General features: G+C 36.6%; 1 protein-coding gene across 1 annotated transcript in view; it reads left to right on the forward strand.

Annotated features, from left to right (window-relative positions):
- Positions 1–23,096, forward strand: part of MIB1 (mindbomb E3 ubiquitin protein ligase 1) — an 82,076-nt gene that overhangs the window by 24,276 nt on the left and 34,704 nt on the right. Inside the window, exons 6-12 of the mRNA XM_035903003.1 lie at positions 2,134–2,338; positions 3,917–4,100; positions 4,414–4,558; positions 5,730–5,863; positions 6,758–6,865; positions 10,623–10,820; positions 13,304–13,455. Coding sequence (XP_035758896.1) covers positions 2,134–2,338; positions 3,917–4,100; positions 4,414–4,558; positions 5,730–5,863; positions 6,758–6,865; positions 10,623–10,820; positions 13,304–13,455 — 1,126 coding nt within the window. The remainder of the gene's footprint in view (positions 1–2,133; positions 2,339–3,916; positions 4,101–4,413; positions 4,559–5,729; positions 5,864–6,757; positions 6,866–10,622; positions 10,821–13,303; positions 13,456–23,096) is intronic.

Here is a 23,096-nt window from a genome sequence, read left to right on the forward strand (position 1 = left end):
CTCAGTCTTACTGTTTGTTAGAACATGTGTCCTTTTTATTTGTCTTCTGAATGTAGTTCACAGTTATGTTCATGCTGTGAATTTAAATGTATGCTTGTATTAAAAACTAGAAAGTGATTTTTGAAGTTTTGCAATATCCAAAGTAGAGTGCAAATAATATTCCAGCAGGGGCCTAATTAATACAGAGTAGTAAATTGTTGGGGCAAAATACTGGGACTGATTTTGTTCAGTACCACATTGGTGACCTTGATGATGAGATAGAATACAATCCCAGGCAATTTGCAGATGTTAGCAAAAAGTTTTGAGAAACTGGAGAGGGTCTGATAGTGGCCTGCTAAAGTGGTTAGGAGTCTGAGAGGACATGATTTGTAAGGAGGAGGAGCTGGGCTTGTTTAATCTGGTAAGAAGGAAGTTAAGAGGTAATCTACTAGCCACCTATGACCACTTGAAGGGTGATTGAAAATGATGGCACCAAAACTTCAGTAGTGGCAAATGGCATAAAAACAAACAGTAGTGGCCTTAAGGCCACCATAAGTGACTCAAGAGGTTCAGATCAGATATTGAAGACATTTTCTGTTACACTTACAGTTCTGTATTGCAGCACTGGAAAAAATTACTTGGAGAGGTTGTGGAACCTCAGTCCTTGGGGACTTTCAAGACTCAGATAGGCAAAGCCACAGCTGACCTCAGCTGGTTGTTAGTTCAGCTTTGTGTGGGGTATCAGACCAGATGACCTCTAGAGATCCTTTCCTCCAACTAAGGCTTCTATCATTCTTTGCTGGTTTATCTCCGTTTCTTAGACTTCCCTGTTTCATCAGGGCTGTCTCTGGGATGTTTGCTGTCTAAGTTTTCTATCTAGTGAGTTCCATATCAGTAGCTTTTCTGAAGAATTAATCCTTGACTTTGTTTGCAGAAGTGGCTTTTTTCCATGTTACGTGTGTTTTGCCGTGAAGGTGAAGGGTGCAGACTGAAAATAGCGTTCCATCTACAGGTCCTTCAAACTAAGAGCAGGACAGAAGGAAGTCACTGGGTGTTATAGAAGTCAAAGTCTGCTGAACATGAACATTTATTCATGGGCACGTTTCCTTTCTCAGCAGTTTCTTCTTCAGTAGTATCAGATTCATTTTTTCACCATTCTTTCCTCTGGAGGCTTTTAGTGCTGCAACTAGTGCTGCCAGCATCTGGTGTAGATTTCAGGCTCTGGAATCAGTCTCTCTCCAAATAGTGTTTTTGTTTCTATGTCAGGATATTTGTTTTTACTTCCTTCTTGTTACAGTGCAAGGACCCTGTCTCCATTATTACCTCTTGCTTGGAAGAGGAAAAACAAACACACCACACCACCCCCACTCTACCCCTCTGAGACAGCAGCATTACTAAAGGAACTCTGCTCACCCTGTCCTTTGCCACTGATGTTGCCATTGAACTCAATCTACATGACTTCTGCAGTTGTCGTACTCTTCATGGCTCTGTGGATGGCACCAGATACCATCCTCTGGTTCTGGCAGCGAGCAGGTCCACAAGTGTGTTCTCTCATCAGTTAACACAGCTTGATGTGTGTGAATGTATGCCATTTCCCTCCAGCTAATGAATTTTTGCTATGACACATCTTTTGAAAGCAGGCATTGTCCAGGGAGAAGTCATCTTCCCCACTTACAAGGTTAAAGATTTTCAGCGTTGGTTGCTTTGGAGGTATTCTTTTGCCAGTGCTTTCTCCACATTTGAGGACTGACACAATTCAAAACTACTTTCTGTGGGCTTTCTGCTTATTTTTCAGCCTCTGAGCAGATAGATGGCGCTTTGTGTATGACTCTCTCAAAAGTATCAAAGCTTTTATGTATCTAGATGTCTTAACACTGTATGATAGCTGCTACCATCCCAGTTAGAGCCCATGGTGGAGCCTGTCACAAGTATTTAGCATTTGTCAGTTTAATTGCTATTTGCCTTGAAAACTCAACAAGAAACACGCAATTCCATAGCCAGAAATTGAGAGTTCTTTTCAACCTGTTCACTCCCTTTTAGCTGTTGGCCGCTAAAGTTGTAGAGGCATTGAGTCTCAGAAATTAACTTCTGTTCCTGAAATTGTGTGGAGAATTAGTATGGTCATGTGAACATTTTCTTCTTATTCCATTTCAGGTGAACAAAATGGTAACAGAAACCCTGGTGGGCTGCAAATAGGTGACCTTGTAAACATTGACCTTGATTTGGAAATTGTACAGTCTTTGCAGCATGGTCATGGAGGATGGACTGATGGCATGTTTGAAACTTTAACAACAACTGGAACAGTTTGTGGCATTGATGAGGATCATGACATTGTAGTACAATATCCGAGTGGCAACAGGTTTGTTATATAGCCTTCATCATTGATTCTCACAAACTTTCTTTGCCTTCAGCACTTGTGATCGCTTGATGCCAGTAACTTTCTGTTCTCCCTTTGTGTCTATTAAGATTTTATTGAGAATTTTTGTATTCCTTCTACAATATGTAATGAAGACTTAACTTTAAAGATGCTTTAGTGGGGAAAGGAAGTTTGTTGCCTCTCTCACTTGGCGAAAATTTGAGTCCAAAATAAGGAATGACCCTCTACACTATCTTATTTCCAAAATGTAGTGTTTTAAGCATGATTTCTTTTTTAATTACAAAGTATCCCTTGGTTTCAAGGGGAGTGGTAATAGCAATGCATTGCGGGTTTTCAGGAAAATGGGTTAAGAGGACAGGTGACACTTTTTATGTGGGGGATCTTGTCTAATACAGAGTAACCTTGGCATGATCCGTATCTAGTGTTTTCTTACTCAAAGGGATGTTAGTTCATGTAAATATGGCTGAGAATAGGAAGTGTTGGGGCAGCTGTTGCCAAAACTGCTCTCTGCAAGCAGTTTAGGTCTGAAGTTTTATGAGCTGCATCCATGCTAACAGGCTTCAAACCCAGCTCTACAGCTGGATCTGAGCTGACATGTCCACGTGGTTTTATGTTGTCTTGCTCTCAAGTATTGGGTTTATCTTTAAAAAGCAGCTGATGAACGGAATATAATTTCAGTTGTATCTGGAGACTGACCTGCTCAGTCTGTCCAGAAAAGATTAACAGTGCATTATTCATTCGGTCTTTCCCTCAAGGTATTGTTTGTTAATATTGCAAAGTAATGCAAAACAAAGCTGTTTTCTGAGCTAACGCAAGCTGAAGTGGTGTTTCTTCTGAAAGTCATGGCTGCAGAGCCAATGAGAAGAGCTGCTTTATCTTGTGGTTTCCTCCCTGACTTTACCCTTTGTAGAGACTATCTGATGCTTCTCAACTAGATCATATAGCTGAATGAAAGTCAACCCAAGACCAAATGGCATGTAAAGGAGAAATTACCATATTATATATTAGAATATTACTCGGCATAGAAACAGCTAAATGTCTCTAAACCAGTAAAATTTATAGTACCAATTAGGATAGTTTGGTTAAAATTGACATGTATCTAGGACATCCATTTGCTTGAAGAGTATTTTTATAACTGAGTGTTTCAGCTTGTGAGTGGGGACAGAGGAGGCAAAATCCTGTGTTCTTCCATGCTGTGTCCTGATAGTCCAATCCTTGGATATTCCCCTTTTCAACCAGAGTCATCTCCTTCTCTCCCTGGAAAAATAAACTGTATAGCTACTTTCAGGACTACTATATTGTTGTTGGCTTGCTTCCCCTTAGGCAGGATATTTCTTTATTGCTTTGCAAATGTACGTCTCTGAAGGTTACCCTGGAAATATTCAACTAATGAGCCACAGACAAATTTATGGGCAAAAAATGGTTAACAACAAATATGCCATAGTATCCAATTGCAGGAAGTTTGTAGGCATACAGGCAGAATCTTGTCCAACAGATAATTTTTAAACATATATTTCACTTTGCATGTTTAAAATCTACTTTAAATGATTCATTGTCTAGGTGGACGTTTAATCCAGCTGTTCTCACCAAAGCCAATGTTGTTCGAAGCGGAGATGCTGCTCAGGGTGCAGAAGGAGGTACCTCTCAATTTCAAGTGGGTGACCTTGTTCAAGTATGTTATGACTTAGAGCGAATCAAGCTTCTTCAGAGAGGTCACGGAGAGTGGGCTGAAGCAATGCTTCCAGTAAGTAGTTGTATGTTTGGATTCATAGAACTGTAAAACTTTTATATTTCTAGTTATGGTTGGTAGTAATACCTGGAGGTTGTGGGAGTCAAAGTGATTTTCTTCTAAACTAGAGAAAGTGTATTTCATCAAACTTGGTGTGATACTTGCTCAGGTGTAGTAATCTGCTTGGCCTGATGAAGCTTAGCTAAAGATATTAGTGTCTGTACTATTGAACAACTGACTTCATAAAACTTGTGACTTGTTATAACACTCGGATTCCTAAATATTTTATTTTTAGTATTATTTGCATTTGACATTTTCTTTAATGCAGACTTTAGGTAAAGTTGGTCGGGTCCAGCAGATCTATTCAGACAGCGACTTAAAGGTAGAGGTTTGTGGGACATCTTGGACATATAATCCAGCAGCTGTCTCGAAGGTGGCATCAGCAGGATCTGCTATAAGTAATGCATCTGGTGGTAAGTTTGAAGAATAACCAATAATGTATGTACGGCAAGTATTTGTATTAAAAAATTGTTAACAAGTACTACTACATAGTTTGTATGCAAGGTTAATAATGCTCAGGTTTGGGTTTGGCTAATTGATCTTACACCTTAGAGAAAGATACAGGAAAAAGCCTGCAGTTTGTATGGAGATGTTTGTTGTTGTTGTCTTGATAAGGTGCAAAAACTCAAAATCGAATTTGGGTTTCTGTTTGGCCACAATGCAGGTATGTCTGTGGAGGTCTGCTCTAAGGACTTCAAATTTTGAATGATTGGAAAGGACATTAGATTGGAATAGGGACTAAGGCATGAAGAGAGTGTCACTGGCTGTAGGAAGCAGCATACTCCTTGTTTAATAGGTGATGTGGCATAGCAAGAATAAGCAAGGGATCTGTTGCAAGGAGTTACTCAGGATAAAATTCTTTCCTTAAAATTTCTAACTTAAAACTTAGTCAGACATCCTTTGACTAACTACAGTGGGATTTTTTTTTTTGGTGTCTGTGTAATTGCATTTGAGCCTCATTCATCTAATAATGAGGCAGAAAGACTATCCAATGTGTTTTATGTTATGTTGGCTATTTCGCAGGTCAATTAAACTAGAATGTTTTTCCTCTTTTTGGTCATAGCTAGCTGTTTTTTCCTTTTCACATATTTGCTTTAAGGCCAAGAAGTCTTTCTACATAGTTTTCTAGACTTTTTCCTAGGGAAGCATAGATACAGTGACTTTTCTGCAATAAGGTCACAGCAGCCATAAAACTAGCTAGAAGAGTAATATGATTTAGTGTTTCAAATCACGGAGGGCAGGATATGCCCTAAATTAAGCCAGAAGACTAAGCAGCCTGTTATACCAATATGTAAATTCATGTTTTTACCTCCTCCCCACCCTTCTGTGCTTTGTAGCAGACAAGCTATTTGTGGTTCAGTCAACTTCATTTTGAAGTGTCTGATGTGATAGTTGAGACTATCTAAAGAGTACTGGGGTGTGGCACTTACTCAGAACTGAGTAATAACTTACAGCTGCCATTTTACAGTGGTTTGTGTACTGCTGTGTACATGCCTTTGGAAACATGACAAACTTAGCTGTGATTATTTTGTTCTTGTATGATTAGAATTGTAATCTTCATTGTCCTTTGTTTAATAACTATAGAGAGATTGTCCCAGCTATTGAAGAAATTATTTGAAACCCAAGAATCTGGAGATCTCAATGAAGAATTGGTTAAAGCTGCTGCCAATGGAGATGTTGCTAAAGTGGAAGACCTGCTAAAGAGGCCAGATGTAGATGTGAGTGTTCTGGTTTGGGAGCACCTGTTCTGGGTATTCATAGTACTAAAGGAAGTGAAGTTGTCCTAGATGCTCCAGCCTCTGTCAGCCAGAGTTGGGGCAGAGAACCAAACACAATTAGCGAAAGGTCTTCAACTTCTTTTGTTTCTAGGGGATAGAAGGAAGGAGGGTAGATATGGGGGATTTTTTTGCTGCTGTTGTGGTGGGGTTTTTTTGTTTTGTTTTGTTTTTTTTCTGTTAACTGACGAGGTAGATCATCTAATCTGCTCTCTGAAGGATTCCTTTTACCAGCTTGTCTAATCACCTAGTAGTGAAAAGTCTGAAAGAAAATGCTTAGGGATTACCGGACTTGGTTCAGGGAGTATGTTTTAAAATCATAATCAGATGTTTTTCTTGCTACAGCAATAGTGATTCCTGCAGATAAGAGGCTAAATTCCATCAGTTCTGAGGACTGAATTGTAGCTCAAGATTATACAAAACATGGTATTTTGTTCAGACTGACTCCTGTTGTTGCCATAAATTAGAAAATGAAGTTAAATATACTGTAGAGCAAAGGACTGGTATCATTGAGACCTGTTCTCAAAATCTTGCCTTTACAGTAGCCCAAAGATAAAAGCTTTTAATACAGCTGTCATTAAGGTCTTAGTGTTTGAAATAAATCCATTTCTTGCCTCTTTGCTTTAGCTAATGCTATTGAAATGAAATAGGGAAGACCTAGGAGACTATCTATATGTGCCAGAAAGGCAGCTGTCTAAAAAATTGTTCATTTGATACTTTCATATGTGTGCTCTTGCTTTAATTTTTTTAATAAACTTGCATGTGTAGTACTAGAGTGGCTTGTTAAGTATGTGCGTACATCTTGCAACTTATCTTAAAGTGTTGGTATACTTCCAGGTGAATGGACAATGTGCTGGACACACAGCTATGCAAGCTGCTAGTCAGAATGGTCATGTCGACATTTTGAAGTTGCTTCTGAAACAGAATGTGGATGTAGAAGCAGAGGTAACCTAAATATTTCAAAACACACTTTGCGTCTCCTTAAGTTTTAAACTTTGCTACATACAGAAATAGCAATTCTGTTGAAGATGCCTTCTTTTTAAATGTCAGTGTGAGTGAAAAAACTTTTCTTACTGTGATTATCTTCCCAAATTAGCCTCCTACAAACAACTTTGCAAAAGGTAAACATCCAGTTCTTTAGCACCTCTAATTAAGTGAAATATAATGCTGATGTAATAGAGGTATGTAAGCTAGTATGTGATTGTAGTGGATGAAGCCCCTTCTTTATTTCCTTTATTTAATTTCAGAACTGGAATGCAATAGCTAGCACACTGCTTGTGCAGGCATTCACAGAAAAAGATGTTGGATGCTGCATTTCCAGCTTCAGATACTTATCATGCTTCTTATCTACAGTGTTCAGTTAGGAGAAAGTTTTCCATTCTTAACTAAAGCACATTTGAGCAGAAAGTAGTACCAGTATCTTTGAGTAGGAACTGCCAACTCTGTTTCCAGTTTTTCAGGGTTTGATATTTTTTTTGAACTTTTTGTTTGTGAGAAATTACCTGTCAGCATACTGTGTATTTGCATTTTGAATTGATTTTTGTGTTATTTACTTACACAGAATGCGCTGATATTGCAGCCCTTGCTCATTTTGTGAAGCACAAGAAGGACCTGTCAAACTTTCTTACTAAGAATATAAATTAAAGCCTAATAGAATGCTTAGAAGTCAATAGTGTATGCCCAGTCATTGTTGGCATAACAGAAAAATAACTTTATATGCTTGGGCATTTAGCTTTATATTGTGTTTGATATACAGAAGTTATAATATGTTAATACATTAATGAAGCTGTGATGTAATCTTGGGACTAAAATTATTTTTATATTCACAGATACACCATTACTTTATAAAGGTTTTCTGCTAAATGGTAAAGATGGCTTAACTTTGATGCAGTACACACTTGCTGTGGTCTTGATTTCTGTGAAGTAGCTTCATTTTAGAAGTAGCGCTTTCACTGCAGTACATAGCAATTACTGTTACAAACTAGACCAAGCTGCTTTTCATCTGTACTATGGGATCAAAGCTGCCATGTTAAGTGGTGGACTGATAATTTCTTCTCTGGTATAAGGAAGGGTTAGAAGCATTAGAGAGGGAAGTAGAACAGTTTCAAGCTAATACACCCTGTAATCAGCTGGCAGTAGAATTGTTAGGAGATTGCTCAGGCTTCAGACATATTGTAACACTAGCATTAAAAAAAAAATATTTTCAGGAATGTTTATTTGAATTTTCAAGACTTTTCATGTAACTTTAAGTTGTTTGAGTGAAGATTAAATTCCTAGTTAATATAATTTTGGTAATTATTATAATATTAATCATATATAGTATGATTAGATTGGAGATTGTGTGTTTCGGGCTTTAAAAATGTCATCTGTCTATAAATTAGTGATGTGAAGATGCAGCAGAGTCATCCCATTATGCAGAGAGCAAAAACATAGTCCGTTTACTTCACTGTTGTGGTCTGTGGCATGGAAGCAATGGATAAAAATCCTTACTTTGCCTGCTTTATAGCTAAATTGGATATATTTACACTTACAGTCACTGCTGTGGAGTATAAACATTCACAATGACATTTTCTGGGGATGCCCTTGTACTGTTGTTTCCTCTATGCTTATGTCTGACAGCTTGATGTAGAGTACAAGTGGCCTCTATTTAGTCAGAAAACAATTTGTCACTGACAGAGCTCAAAAAGCCTGATGTAGATGTTAATATGGTAAAAATATGTAGCCTTCTAGTCTGCAGGAATTAATGGGTATCAGTTATTATATTGTCAATACTGACAATATTATACTGTTGGCATGTATACAAATATAGTGCTTTTAATATTTAGATTTATAGCTAAATATAAGTCTTAGGTCAGATGCTTAATTAGTTGCTAGTTTTTTCTAGGTATATTAATATACTATTGTCTAGAAACAACACAGTTGGATTTAGCTCCTGAGATGATCTGTTTTGATGCTGAGCTAAAGAAAAAGGCATGTACTTTCTTGGACCTCTACACATTAAAGTAGGAATTCTATACATTGAGATTTTATAAAATCAGGGGTTGGAATAAGTTAAAACTGTAACGTATTTAATAAATTATATGGGGTTTCTTCAGTAAGTATCTCAGTGTACTTTGCAGGCTGCAGATAGGAAAAGACAAATTACTACACACCTGTGAAACGAAGTGCACTGTAAATATAAGCATTGTAGCAGTTTAACACTATTTATTGTGCTCTTGACAAGTTTCCCCTCATAATGATCTTTATAACCAGATGAGAAATACAGAGAAGTTCCCCTTTCTGACCCTTTCCCCTTCCAACTGGGCAAGCTTTGGCTTCTTTTGATTGTTTGTGTTAGATGAGCCCAAGAAGGAATCCTGCTCTCTTAGAAGACAATTTTGTGGCGTGAGTTGATTTGGAAGGCATAATATAATCTTGTTTTCAAAAGCTATTGAAGCTGCTGTTAGTGCCCTGACTGTCTTGACAATCATGTTCCTATTTCCAAAAAAATATCTTTGATAATTAGATGTCTCCTTCCATCATTTTTTAAATGCTGTAAATAGTCTCATTCTTATCTTGTAATTGTGCAAATACAATTTATTCTAAGAACTATTAATTTTTGCATTGATGTAAAATTTATTAGAAATATTAGAAATGTGTTACACCTAATAAAAATAACTTTTGGAAAACATTGCTGAAGGGGAAGCAAATTGATAAGAGAAACTAAGCTTACCCAAGCAAGACATCAGTGCACCCTTGATCAGTCATGATTTTATCTCCTCCTCACAGTTTTCAGTATTCCTCTACTGTCAAAATTAAATCCTACAAATACATAGTAATATCCCACTGTGCACAAAAATTTAGTTAGAAACTAGCTTATGGAAAGTTGTTATTTCATTGAAACCTCTTACGTACCCTCCATTTTACTTTTCGCTTTTATATACTGCCATTAATATTGAAATTACTTGATTAATATTTAAAAATGTTTCATGTTTCCACTCTTATGGATGTTAAAATAACCCCAACTGATAAATTTATGGCTTTCATACCTTAATTCTCAGTTTGGATGAAACAAACAGAATTTAATCGGAGCTTTAATGCTGTGAATCATCGTCATAGAATCAGAAGCTCTAATTAATTTCACCATCAATCCCAAATTTCTTTTGGAAAAGGTTTATTAACTGAAAATTAAGACATAATAAACACTAAGTATTGGCTTAATTGTATGAACAAGGCAATTCTCTTGTCTTATACCGTGATTTGGAATCTGTAACGCTTCCTGGTTTGCAGGAAGGGTTACCCTGGATTACTGGGTGTAACATTTCTGGGGGTTTGGGGTTGGTTTGTGGGGGGCTTTCTTGTTTTGTTGTGTTTGTTTTGGTTTGGTTTTTTTTCTCCCATGGTTGTTTTGTAGCAGAAGCCTAAATGAATCTGCTTGAGTTTCTGATGAACACGTCACACAGATTCAGGGTAATAGTTGTATGTGGCACAGAATATAATATGTCATAGAATTTATGTGTTTATTTATGAAGAGACTCTACATCTTCTATTGCTGTGGTTTGAGCAATTGTTTTAATTGGGTATTTGAACAGTATCATAGTTGTCTAGTTTTTCTTTCTCTTTAAAGAAAGCAAATATGCACAATGGTTCAGTTTAAATTCATCTTGTTTAAAGGTAAAGGAAATGTGGAATATACTGGGTCAAATTAATGTTTCTACTTTAGGACAAAGATGGAGATAGGGCCGTCCATCATGCAGCTTTCGGTGATGAGGGTGCTGTGATAGAGGTTTTGCACCGAGGCAGTGCAGATTTGAATGCTCGCAACAAACGCAGGCAGACTCCACTTCATATTGCTGTCAACAAAGGTCATCTGCAAGTTGTGAAGACTTTACTGGACTTTGGCTGCCATCCTAGTCTTCAGGTAAAGTAAATATTGATATAGATTCATTTTTTAGCTACTGAATTTCATGGTTTGCTGTGTGGGGGTGATGAAAAATTATGGAAAATGGGATTGAAAGGAACAGACCTTGTGAATTTCTGTCCCAGCCTCTACCCCAACATGTGATCAGCTGTAATAAAAATGCTATTAAATCAGTTTGTTTTCTTGACAGCTAGAACAGGCACCTGATTTATTCTAGCCAGTTGATGCTAATTGGTATTTTCATACACTGTAGTTATCTGTAATTGTTAACTTTCTCTTCAGATTAATTCCTCCTCTATCGAATCCACAGCTGTTTGCTCCTTTTGCAAGCTACAGCTTTGCATTTTTTTGGCTGATGATACTGTCGAATGTTTTCTTAAAAGAAACCTTTTTCTCATAATTGACCTATCATTGATAGAACTATTTAGCCAGATCCTTTTTTAAATATTCAGTATTTTATCTAAAAAGCCCTCATGCATAGGGCCTCAAGTGCCATAATTTCACAGGGAATTTTATCTGTAATGAATGCAGTAGAAGCTGTGACATATGAGTGAAACCTCCTGTTGAGAAGGTAGAGTAGAAACCTGCTGTCAAATAAGCAGGCATTCACGTTCCGCGTGAGCTGAATGCAGCATGCAGTGCATTAGTAAAACAAATCAGAATGTGTAAGTTTGAAGAGGTTTGTAACAGTAAGAAAAATCTTAACATCCTGGGCAAATCATGATATGCAGTAATAACACATTTACTTCTGTTTTGCCATGTCAATAATCAATGATTCTTTTTTTTCTTTTTGAAGCTGTGTATCCAGATAACAAAACAATGAGCAAACTTTTTTTGAAATCAGTGAATACAGTGATTGTTTATTTATCTGTTTCCATGTGGCTCTATAGGTACTGCCTTGCTCTTGCTGAGGTTGAGCTGTTAGCAGATCCTGTTTAGTATTTGTTGAACAGTAGATATAACGTGTCTGAGGTGTTGAGCACAATGAAGGGTGACTGTAATGTAATGATGTGTGATAGATGGGTAGCCAAAGTGGACGTGTCTGACTTTATAGAATTCTGTCTGGATTGAAAAATTCAGTAGAATGGTGCTATGAAACTCCATCTGGAAAATCTAATTGTCATTAAAAATAATGAACTTTCAGATCATGTGTGTGTGCGCTAAGCAACTCTGATGTGCAAATGTGAGTAGGCGATTGATTTGGTGGATGAGAGCACAGGGGAGTCAGACTGAAGCATGACTGGAATTTAACTGGCCAGCACTCTGCTACTCAAGCCAATTCACTGTGTAGACAGAAACATATGTAGTCTGTAAACAGTAAATTCAGGAAATATGATCAATTAAACCAAATAAAAGTTCAAGTATTTCAGTTTTCTGGCACTTTTTTATTTGGCAGTTTTTGATACTCACTGTAAAGGTTTGATTTCATATTAGTGTTCAGTTCCTATGTTAGTCAGTTTGCAGTTGAGTCAGTGTCAGTGACAAAAGACTTCCTGACTTAGATGGTGTTAGAATTTTACTGGAAGCATAAATCCAAAGAGTTTCCCTATGTAGCAGTAAATAAGCTGAAGTGGATGTGTTTTCTCACTGTTAGGCTAGGGCATTCCTCTTCAATCCAACCATTGGTCCTTGAATGCTTCTAGGAATACGAATGCTTCTAGGAATACAAATGCTACAAAATACTTCTAGGAATAAAAAGTATTTTTTCCTTATTTGGCATATTTGAAAACTAAAATGTCAAGCTAAAAATATAAATTCTTTGCCTGTTCAATTATGCACTGAAATATTTTCATGTATCTTGTGTAATGTAATCTGGTATTAGCCATAACAAGTTTAAAAGCTTAATATTGCTTATGACACTGGCCTTTGCTTCATGGAAAACGATCTGCTTCAGTTAAAATAGCAGATGTGCCTAAGTTTATTACTTCAACTGCTTTTTATTTTGCTTTGCTTATGCTTTTATTTCACACTGGTTTTGCTGTTGTTTTTTACATGGTTAATTGCTGGCTCAATCGTAGCGTTCGCTACTCAGAATTCCCTACCTCCTTCTGCCTGACTAGTCTCCTCTCTATTGTGTTAGTTTTTGTGTTAGTTTTTGTTGCTGTCTTCTGTTACTCATAAATTGTAACTTTGGCATCAACTCCATCTGGATATGAGGCATAGGGAAGTTGACATCTACACCAAGTACTATCAGATGCAAGGTGTACTTGAGCTCTGGTAGTAGTGTAATTGTGGAATAGTGGAGCCCAGAGTAGGATTATGCACTGAAGCATTTGCAAAACCAGAGCAAGAACAGAAGCTTTGAAAAAGAAAAGCTTGAAAAAGAAGTTTCATTTGCTCTGAACTCTGCGGTATAGCAACGCTTTAAGGTCTGAAGAGCTGCTTTGTGTTTGTGTAGTCAGTTTTCCTAGTGATATTTAAGCATTGTTTTTTCTTTAATGTGGATGCATGCAAAAATTGATGTAAGCTGTTTCTCGTTTTAGGATTCTGAAGGTGACACTCCACTTCATGATGCAATAAGTAAAAAGCGTGATGACATCCTTGCTGTATTGTTAGAAGCTGGAGCAGATGTTACTATCACCAACAACAATGGGTTTAATGCTCTTCACCACGCTGCACTAAGAGGAAACCCTAGGTAAAGATTTGTTTTTAAGGGTTATTTTATCTTATCATTTGTAAAAGGAAAACAAGTGCATGGGAGGGTAGAATTATGGTATTCTTTCAAAAGATCCTTAAACCTCCGTGTAACTATATTTCTTAAATTTTGATGTTGCCTAGTGTGTCTTACTAGAACTTGGGAAGCCATTATTAGAATGAAGCTATTAGTCTGCTCAGTTTAATGCTGTATTTGGGTAACTCCAAATCCATGGGAAATTTCCTGTGGTAGCTGTAAAAGTTTGCCAATAAATATTTTGGTAAGTTATTAAGTAAGATCTTAAGATGGAACCTGTAAAAATGTTTCCCTTCTCGAATATTGGACTTGGGAAAGGGATTTGTTGGTATAAGGTATTTGGTGGTATAAGAAAGGTATTTGGTGGTATAAGAAACATTTCATTTTGTTTTCTTAGAAGTAGGTATAGAAGGAATTTGTTTTTTAGCTTTTATATAGCATCTCATCTCAAAAGGTTAGTTTTAAGGCATAGTTTATTTTATGCATACTATACGTCTACATTCAATCTTCAGTTAAGATAGCTTTCAAGAAGCTTGCTGCATTGCTGGTTGCTTATTGAGTTGTGGATAAATGGTATTTTTCAGAGCTGTCATTCTAGCAAGACTTAAATAATATTTTATCGTATGGTAGAGAATTCAGTATAGTTTACATAAAATAAGAAATGTGTGGTTTACTTGTAGATCTTCACTCAACTGAAAAGCAGAATTTGGTAGTAAAGTTGGACAAATAAGACTGTATGTTAATATATAGGAATAAAATCTGGGTTAGTCTCTTGGCTCATAGCTATCAAGACTGATAGCTGAAAAGTAAAGTTAAGTATTTATATACCTATATGAAATGGAATCATACTTCACAAAATAAAAGTAGTGGTTAGAAGTGTTGATAGGAACAATAGATGTGTTCTAGTTTTCTACAGTGCTCATAAAAGGTCTGTAAGAAGACATGTCAAGGACCTAGTGAAGGGAGCTTATTTTTTGGCATTCAGAATACAATTCTTCCAAGTCTTACTTGGTAACTTCTTCACTTAATGTGAATTTTCCGTGTTTACCTAACAGCATTAGCCAGGAGTACCATCTCCTGTCTCCAGTTGCTGCGGTGGGGTACTTTTTATTAGTTTTGTCCTGCGATGCTTTCTTTAGGCTCTTGTGGTAGTTAGTTTGCATGATCCTGATCTCAATATGAGGTACAGGGGAGAAAAAGCTCTTCATAGGGATGCTGAAGAATTTTCTGTGGGTGAATGCTTTAGGAGCAGCAGGCTTTTTCTTTGATGGAGGGATCCAAATCGTAGTTCAGATTATGTCAGTTTGATGGTTGGTAGAATGTGAGGCATAGTGCAATTTTTCCAAGAGTCCTGTCTCCTTTACAGAAGTTTTTATTAGAAGAATAGGAAAATATTTCCAGTATTAGTGATTTGAACCCTGTGTAGGTTCCCCCCCATACATCGATTTCACTTGCATTTAAAATAGATATCTAGAGCTGTTAGATATCTAGTTCTTTGGTTGCAGTTATATCTGAGCACTTCTGAAACATGTAAGAAGAGAGAATGTTGTCTCCATCACAGAAGTAGTAGTTTCATCTGTTCACAGCATTAGGTATTTTATATGTCAGCCTGGGAAGAAATTAATGAAAAGAAACCAAAAGAAATCTGTTTTGAATAATTCCCCCCGCCAAAACATCATTATAATAGTTTGATTCATTTAGGAGTTAAGTTTTATTTTCTTTAAGGCTCTAGTGATAGTTGTTTATTTCATTGTTGATTCTGTAGTTCTACCACTGGCTTGTTTCTGAATGAAACCAAAAGTTCTATACTTGCCACTTTGTTTTTCTAATCTGATATAGAACAATGGATATTACTGATCTGTTAAATGCACTAAGCACAAGATATTTAAAACACTGTTAAAAACAACCCCCTGAACTTTAGTTGGTAGCTGGTATGGGTCACAACCAGTACGTAATATATTCTGCTTGAAACCTTACTTAAGGACCTACCTTTCCTAATTTCCTTTTCTTTCAGCTTTCCTGTTTCACCTAAACTGGAGTTTTTGTGGCTTTAGGCTGTGGTGCCTTAAATGGAATACAGTGCACTAAATTCCCCTTAAAGTCAAATATATAAATATATATGCGATTTTATAAATGTTATTTTATAACAGTTAAACATATATTCATATATGTGTATATTTATACTTACAAAAATAAAATACTTGCTAGGTATGTAAGTATTGATAAAGTCCAAATCCATTTTGTTAATGATAATAAAATAAATGCTGTGTTAAGAGCATGGATACCACCATAAAGTGAAGTAGATTTCTATAGAATTTTTTACAGTAGGTATCAAATAAGTATTTGGAACCAATTTCACTTTCAGTGCAAAACCTATTCTGCTTCTTGCTCAAGTTCTGACCTTTACTAACAGTAGGGAGATAAATCTCCAAGAAAAAAACCCATACAAACTGTGCTGAGAAGAACGTTTGAAAGTTTTTCCTTTTTAATAGGAAAAGAAGTACATTCTATTTTAAACATTTGAAGATTAGATAAATATTATAAGAAAGACAGTGATTTATGTCAAGTAGCTTAGATTTTTCTCAGCACTTAATCTTCCATGACAGTTTGGCAGTGTTTACCAGAAGTCAAGGTATAGTGTGTTTTGGAGAGCATCCTATTGCTAGTGGAATATTTCTCCTTTCAATAAAATGCTTCTCTTCAGGCCTTGTGAATTGGTACAGAAACAGAACTTTGGGGTTTTGTGCTAATGTATAATGTTGAAATGTAGAATGGACATTATTCAATTTATGCTGTAAGTAGCTTTAAATTTGTGCATGGGAGATAGAGCTAAAGAAATTCTAAATGAAGTGGGGGGGAAGTTAAGATTTTATTTAATACGTGGTTTCTTGTTCATGATTAACTGAGTCGGTAATATTAAAAGTGCATTTATTTTGGACTTTTTTCAAAGTACTGTGAACCTCAAAGCTTGGCAAACTTTGCCTCTTCAGTGTTAATGAGACTTCAGACAGAAAAAAGGAGAGTAAAATTTGAAAATACTTTACAGATTGGTTATTTTTACCATGTTATCAACTCTTGGTTGTGTTTGATCTATTCGCATACCTGTGACTTCAGATTTTTGAGCTGAAGACGTGACTGTGAAGTGTAGGCGTATTTTATATCCGTTGCCCCAGTTAGTTTTAGATGTGCATTGTATCTTGTGAAGAGAGCTTTATTCACGCTGCAGCTAGCGTCTTAAATAAAGGCTGCTTTTAGAGTTGACCTGACTTTGCACATGTGTACGGCTAGTTCTTCAGCACAATAAATTCTGCTGGACTTTAAAAAACTTAAAATACTGGGGTAAGGTGAAGATTTCGTATTGCTGTCCAATAGCAAGGAGTATGTCATCTTTACATTCCTAAACTAGCAAGTAGGAGATTGTGATTTAAAATGGAATTACACTATTTCCCCACAGTTGTCTTATTTAGTAGATTTTTCCTTGGTTTTAGATCTGCAGATGGTTTGAACTGGTTGCCGGTGGAATTTTTAACTGTCTTTAGTGATGTTTTTGAGAGGTGGGGTTTCTCACCTGTACTTAGTGTTAATGAGTGTCTCCGGGACTTTTGTGCTGTATTGCTGTGGAGGTCCTCACAGAGCCAAGTTGTGAGGTAATTGAAGAGTTGTGCAATTATTTTCTAAACTAGTAAAAGAGATGGTTTTTTCTTTTTTTGCTTTCATATTTGCAGTTCTGACAGTAAGTGTAGGTTGAAGCTGAGTGCAAAAAAATCATGCTCCTAAAACCTCTTATTAAAGTATTTATGTCAGAAAATGCTTTGAAAGAAGACTTTTGTTCAAGTTGATTTGGAGAAAGAATATAATCTCTATGAGCAGACCTATAATTAGATGGCAGATTAGCCTGTAGCTGTTGAGGTCAGTGACAAATTTATTATCTTTAAATAGTAAATAATATGCCCAGCATGTGCAAGATGGCAAATACAGTTCCTACCCTGTGGAGTTTCCTCCCTTGTGCCATTAAAAAAAAAACGGGGTGGGGGGAGAGTGGGAAGAGAGGTGCCCAGAAAGCAGACTTTCCTTCCATTGCCAGTACTGTTCATGATTCCTTCCTTTGATCCACTTTTTTTTTTTTTTTTTTTTTTTTAGTCAGTTCTGTTACAAAGGGCACCAGACTTGAGGAAAAATGCAAGAGACAATAAATAATTGGAAAATGTGTTTATTTCACTGTTTCCCTCTCTTCTTTATAAATGTTATGAGATCAATTTTCACTGAATATGGACAGAATATTCTAACACCACTAGCTGTTTAGTTACAAATACGACATTGAAATTTTGGAATATAGAATTTACTGTACTTCTTGTTACTTTCCATCTTTGAACTGCCTAGAATACTTGAACTCAACTGCAGAGAGGACTGCATAATTACTCTGTGAAGACTTAGCGTCCCGTTTTAAAAAGATGAGAAATCCTGTAGTGATCAATGCATAGCTACAGCTGGTTGAAGGGGACCAAATCCATTGAAGAGGTGATTTGGTTCCATTTTACCAGCTTTAGCAAAGCATTGGAGTGTGCAGGAAGGTTGTAATTCAGTCACACTTTAAGTACATGAACGGTTCACAAAGAACATGTGGCTTTCTTCTGTGTTAACACATTTTGCAACTTTAAATTCCTTCACTAATTTGGAGATGGCAAAATGGAAAGCTGTGTACCAGAAAGGCCTGTACAGTATCCAGGTTCGTTGTTTCCTTGAGTATTTCCTTGAGACTCTTTGAATGAGTCTCAAATCAAATTATAGTTACAGTTCTAAGTTTTTTTTCTGTCTGCAATAATGAAATTCTAGAGCAGTGACCAGAAACTGTAGTCTTACAATTTCTACTCATGTAGAGCTCCCTTGCCTCTTTATGTTAAACTTTACTGGGGAAGAAGGTTTCAGTTTCCCCTCCCACCTTCCCCCCTCCTTCATTTTCTGGCATGTTCCCTTTTGCAGCTGCTTTAATGCTGTAGTTGGTTAGCACAAGTGTAAATGTCAAGTGCTTTCAATTCCATTACTATATCTCTGGTTAGTATTAACTTTTTAGGAATGATTATATAATATAGCAGGATAGATACTTCTCTCTTTTTTTTTTTTACCCTGATTGTATATGTAAAAACATTTAATGCCAAAAAAAATGCAGCTTTTTAAAGAATTATCGGGGGTTGCATCTGCTTTCTTCTAAAGGTCCTTAATACACTTGTGCATGCTCATGTAGCTTTTTTTATAGTGTATGCTGAATTCTTTTTGAGCTTGGACTGCAGTGGGAAGTAGGGGGCAACCTTAGTTCAAGCCATTCACTAGTAATGAGTATGTCAAGTATAGTCTACATCTGTTTGTGGCGTAGTCTGATGCTGGTGAGAAGATTTATGTAAATGTATTCCCAACACCATGTATTCTAATAGAAACATAGCAGGTGTGTCACTTGGACTTAAGTATTAAAGATGGCTATAAAATTAGTTTCTATTTTTACCAGTTATACAGGAACTGTTTTACAGATACAGCTGCTCAAGTGCGCTTTTGGATGGCAATACAGTTTCATGTACTGGCCATATCGGGACAAAAAACGGCCGTGGAAAAAAAGCCGTGTAGCATTTGATAATGTCAGCATCTGTTATCCCTGTCAGTCACACAGTTGAAATGTTTGAGTTACAACTGTGTCAGCAGATGCCCAAAGTTCAGCGTGTGCTCGGTTAAAATTGAACAGCTGATCTAAGTGATGGATGTGACATTTTAGAGTGACTGGATATGTATTCTTAGAGATATGCTAACATGAACTAGCAGGAAGCAATGTCAACATATAATTTTAACTTTTGTATCACTCTGAACTGTCATTTTGTTTCGGAACAGCATTGCGATGTTATACAAAGAAGACAAGAAAGAACACAACATGCTGAATTGTTACCAGAAACCTTTCAAAATAAATTTAAGCTGTTAAAAACTTGGCCTCGTTATATAGTGGAAGCCAAATCAGTTGGTGGTGGGGACAGGAACTTTTCAGGAAAAGAAGTAAATGCTTAGCAATTAATCCCTCTGTAAAGCTATTGGTAATACCAAATTGCTTCCGTGAGCACAATCAAGTTCAGTAGCATAGCTCCATTTAGAAAAGCTACTACAGTTTGATTTGTTTCCCACTATAAACCAGGTTTTAATTTAGATGTTAAGATACTGTAGTCTTCATGCCAAAATATCTGCTCATAAGAGAAAAAGCTATAAGACAAATATTAATATTTTACTTAAAATGGTTCTGATAAGGTAATGTTTCTTCTTGTATATATGTTATTCTGTAGCTTCAGGTAATAAAAATAGCAGGCTAAGTATCATATTAGGTATTTGAGAATTATGTGTGTATTTAAAAATAAGATTCTCCATCTAAAAATGGTGCATTGCCTTTTTTATTTTTCTTTTTTTTTTTTTTCTTTTTCTACCAGACATTTTAGTAAGCACAGGGGTACAGTTAGAATCTTTAATCTGGGCCAAATGTGCCTACTTATCATGGACGTATCCTATTTAATTACTGCTTTTAGAAAGCTGCTGTCATGAATAGCAATGGCTGGATTGGTGAGCCAGGAGGGCTTTCCTCATATTTTTCCTTGTTCCTGAATTTGATGTTGAGTGTCTTTACTTAGGGATGGTATGCACTGATCTATTTTAAATGATACCTCTTTTAGAAATTGAAACTGTTGCAGGACCATTTCTTCTGTAGTTCTTACAATTTTCTGGATGCTACTTCATGGCCAGTTTTCTTAAATTTGGATCCAAAATCAATTCGGCTTATTTGAAAATAGTATTTGAGATAACTTACCTACTAGGTTGTAGTTGTCATTTGTCTTTTCATTTAGGAATCTGTCAATAGCTTTAATCCGCTGACTAGCAACTGTGGCCTAGAAATCTCTGTATTGTCACTTTCTGTGCATAAACCTGACACTGCACTTTGTATCGAAGAGCTCAGTGAGCATAATAAGTGCTGATTTGGAGAAAATTCTAACTTAAGTCTCATATATTAAATCGCAGGGGTTATACCCAATTATTTTGACTATCGTTTTCTCTAAATCACAGCCTTAATTTCTTAGCTCTTTCTACTTGTGCCTTAGTTGCAACCTGTAGGTTAAATATTGTATGGTAGATGTCAATTTAAATACTACCATCTGAAATACACAGAACTGGCTGTGATTAATAGAACAATGGCTTGTTTTTAACAAGAGATGTTTTGATAATCAGGCTTTTAAGATCAGCTTAGGATCTATTAAGTGAAGAGAACTGGTAACGATAAATTTTGCAGCTATGCTGCAATCCTAATCGGTTTGTTTCAAGGGTTCATTTCCAGCCTTGTTTTGAATTCTTTGTTTGCAACTAATGTTCTGCTTATCAGCTGTTAACAGTTCTTCCTACCCACTTTTATAGTCACTTAATTTAATGTTTTGTGATTCGTTACAAGTATGAGTTATTTTGGCAATACCAGCTGACCCTTAGCAAGTTAATTTGTCACATGAATGTCATTCAAACAAGAGGGAAACCTGTTTCTTCCAACAGCTGTTTAGTTTCCTCTTACTGGTCGTTCCGTGCCTGCCAAAAATACATACTTCTTTACATTCCATAGCATTGTATGTTCATATGGGTACATAAAGAAGTATGTACTCTGAGCAAGTACACACAGAGTTGCTCAACTACCTGTCAGATGAACCTGAAAAGTATTTTGCTGCTTTCCGTTGCTGTCATTAGGTAAAACTCAGGCTGACAGTTCTTTGGAAGAACAATGTTATGATTAACTGAAGGTAGAAGATAAACTGATTATTCTAACTGAACTTTGCAATGCAATTTACCTGCACAGTGGCTTAAAGCCGGTTATAGTTCATTGTTCTGGGATGGCATGGACATTAGAAGTGCTTTTCCAGATTTTTGCAGCCTCTTGCTGTTCGTTCTGAGTGACCACGTTTGAGTGGAGAGTTGAATCACTGGTAGCTTTGCAACGTCCTTTCTTGGATTTTCATTGTTGTATCCCACTGTAAAAACTTCAGCTTCCTCCCAGGTCTTCTAGCAGATTTCCATGCTGCTGGTGTACAGTTTGCATCTAGTGTCCTGAAGGGAAGTATACACTCATCTAATATGGCAGTTATAAACTTATTTTCCTACCCTCCCCAGTCCCACTTCCATGCTTTTTGCATCCCATCTGGTATTCTGCAAATTCTTTGCAGGTTTATACTTATTTCCGATGGAGTTCAGAGTGGTTTTAAAAAAAAAAAAAAAAAAAAAAAAGCCCATGCCACCAGTGATCCTGCTTATTGTAAAGATGATGACATTGAATTAAGAAAACAACCTCTAACTGCTGTGACAAGATTTGGATTGTTAGGCCAAAGGTCACATGTGAAAGCGAACACCTATTCAACACTTCTGCAAGCAGCTTTTCTCATTTTTTAAAATTGGCACTCACCTGCTTCAGTCAAAATCTTGTCCACACTTGAAATATTTATGACAACTAAAAAAAAAAAAAAAGCAACCCTCAAAGAAACAAACCCCAAGTTTAACCCTGTTTCATCAGACTGTGCACCTCAGTTTGGAATGGTAGTTAAATATTTCATGCACAGTACGGGTTTGACTTCTAAGGGGCTGTCAGATTAGCTTATGGTTGCTTAATTTGCATTTCAGGAGTTGACTGGGGTTACAGTAAAGAGTAAGCTTTGTCTTTACAGCATTAGGAGGTAAATTTGAAATAAGCTTAACAATTAGTAAATGTAATAGTCGTAAGGACAACTGAGAGCAGGGGAAGTAAGGATTTCTGCAGCTCATGACAAAAACCTAGTGCAGCTGATAGAGAGCAAATCAGAGTGTAGCAGTAGCTAGCACAGTACTACAAGGAGAAACAGCAATGCAGCATTAGAATCACAGCAGTCACATTCTAGTTTTTAAGTAGGTTGTTTCCATGTGCCTCCGAGATAAAGCACCTTGAAAATTTTGCTTAGACCTACTTGAGAACTCGGCATTGCACTACCACACCGTTTCTTTGATTTTTTTTTCTTTTTAAAGTTGGTAATTTTTTTTTTTTTTAGTTGTGCATAGGAAGATAAGAATATATTTCACTGAAAGGAACAATCAGTTAATGGCATTGCAATTTTTGAGTTTATCTTCTTTAAAAAGAATTCTGCCTACCAAGCAAGTCAGGTTCGTTTTGGTTTTTTGCTATGAAATTTGGACTAACGTTGTCTTTCAACCTGCTCTTTACACTACAAATGCTTGGTACTTTAACGCACTCAAAATTAAGCTGTTCCCAGAGTAGAGGGATTAATATAACAATAAAAAAAAAAAAAAAACATTCTAGTAAATAAGTTACACATGCAGAAAGTCATAGGCATCCTTTAAACGTGCAGAATAACGCAGGTCTCCTGACGTTCTATTACCTGTAAGCTTAGTATCATGCAGCATTTGCAGTTGGAAGAGAGGTAGTGACCTAGAGACACATCAGCAGCAGCCATCTCATCCTGAGTGCTCTCTCACTCTATTCGCTGAATCAGCTCTTCATGACATGGGAGGGGGAGGCAAGGGGGGGGGCGAATGTCGGTGCGTACAGTACCTCACCACCTTAA

This window comes from Egretta garzetta, unplaced genomic scaffold, assembly GCF_000687185.1.
Source record: "Egretta garzetta isolate BGI_Z169 unplaced genomic scaffold, ASM68718v1 scaffold229, whole genome shotgun sequence".
NCBI lineage: Eukaryota > Metazoa > Chordata > Aves > Pelecaniformes > Ardeidae > Egretta > Egretta garzetta.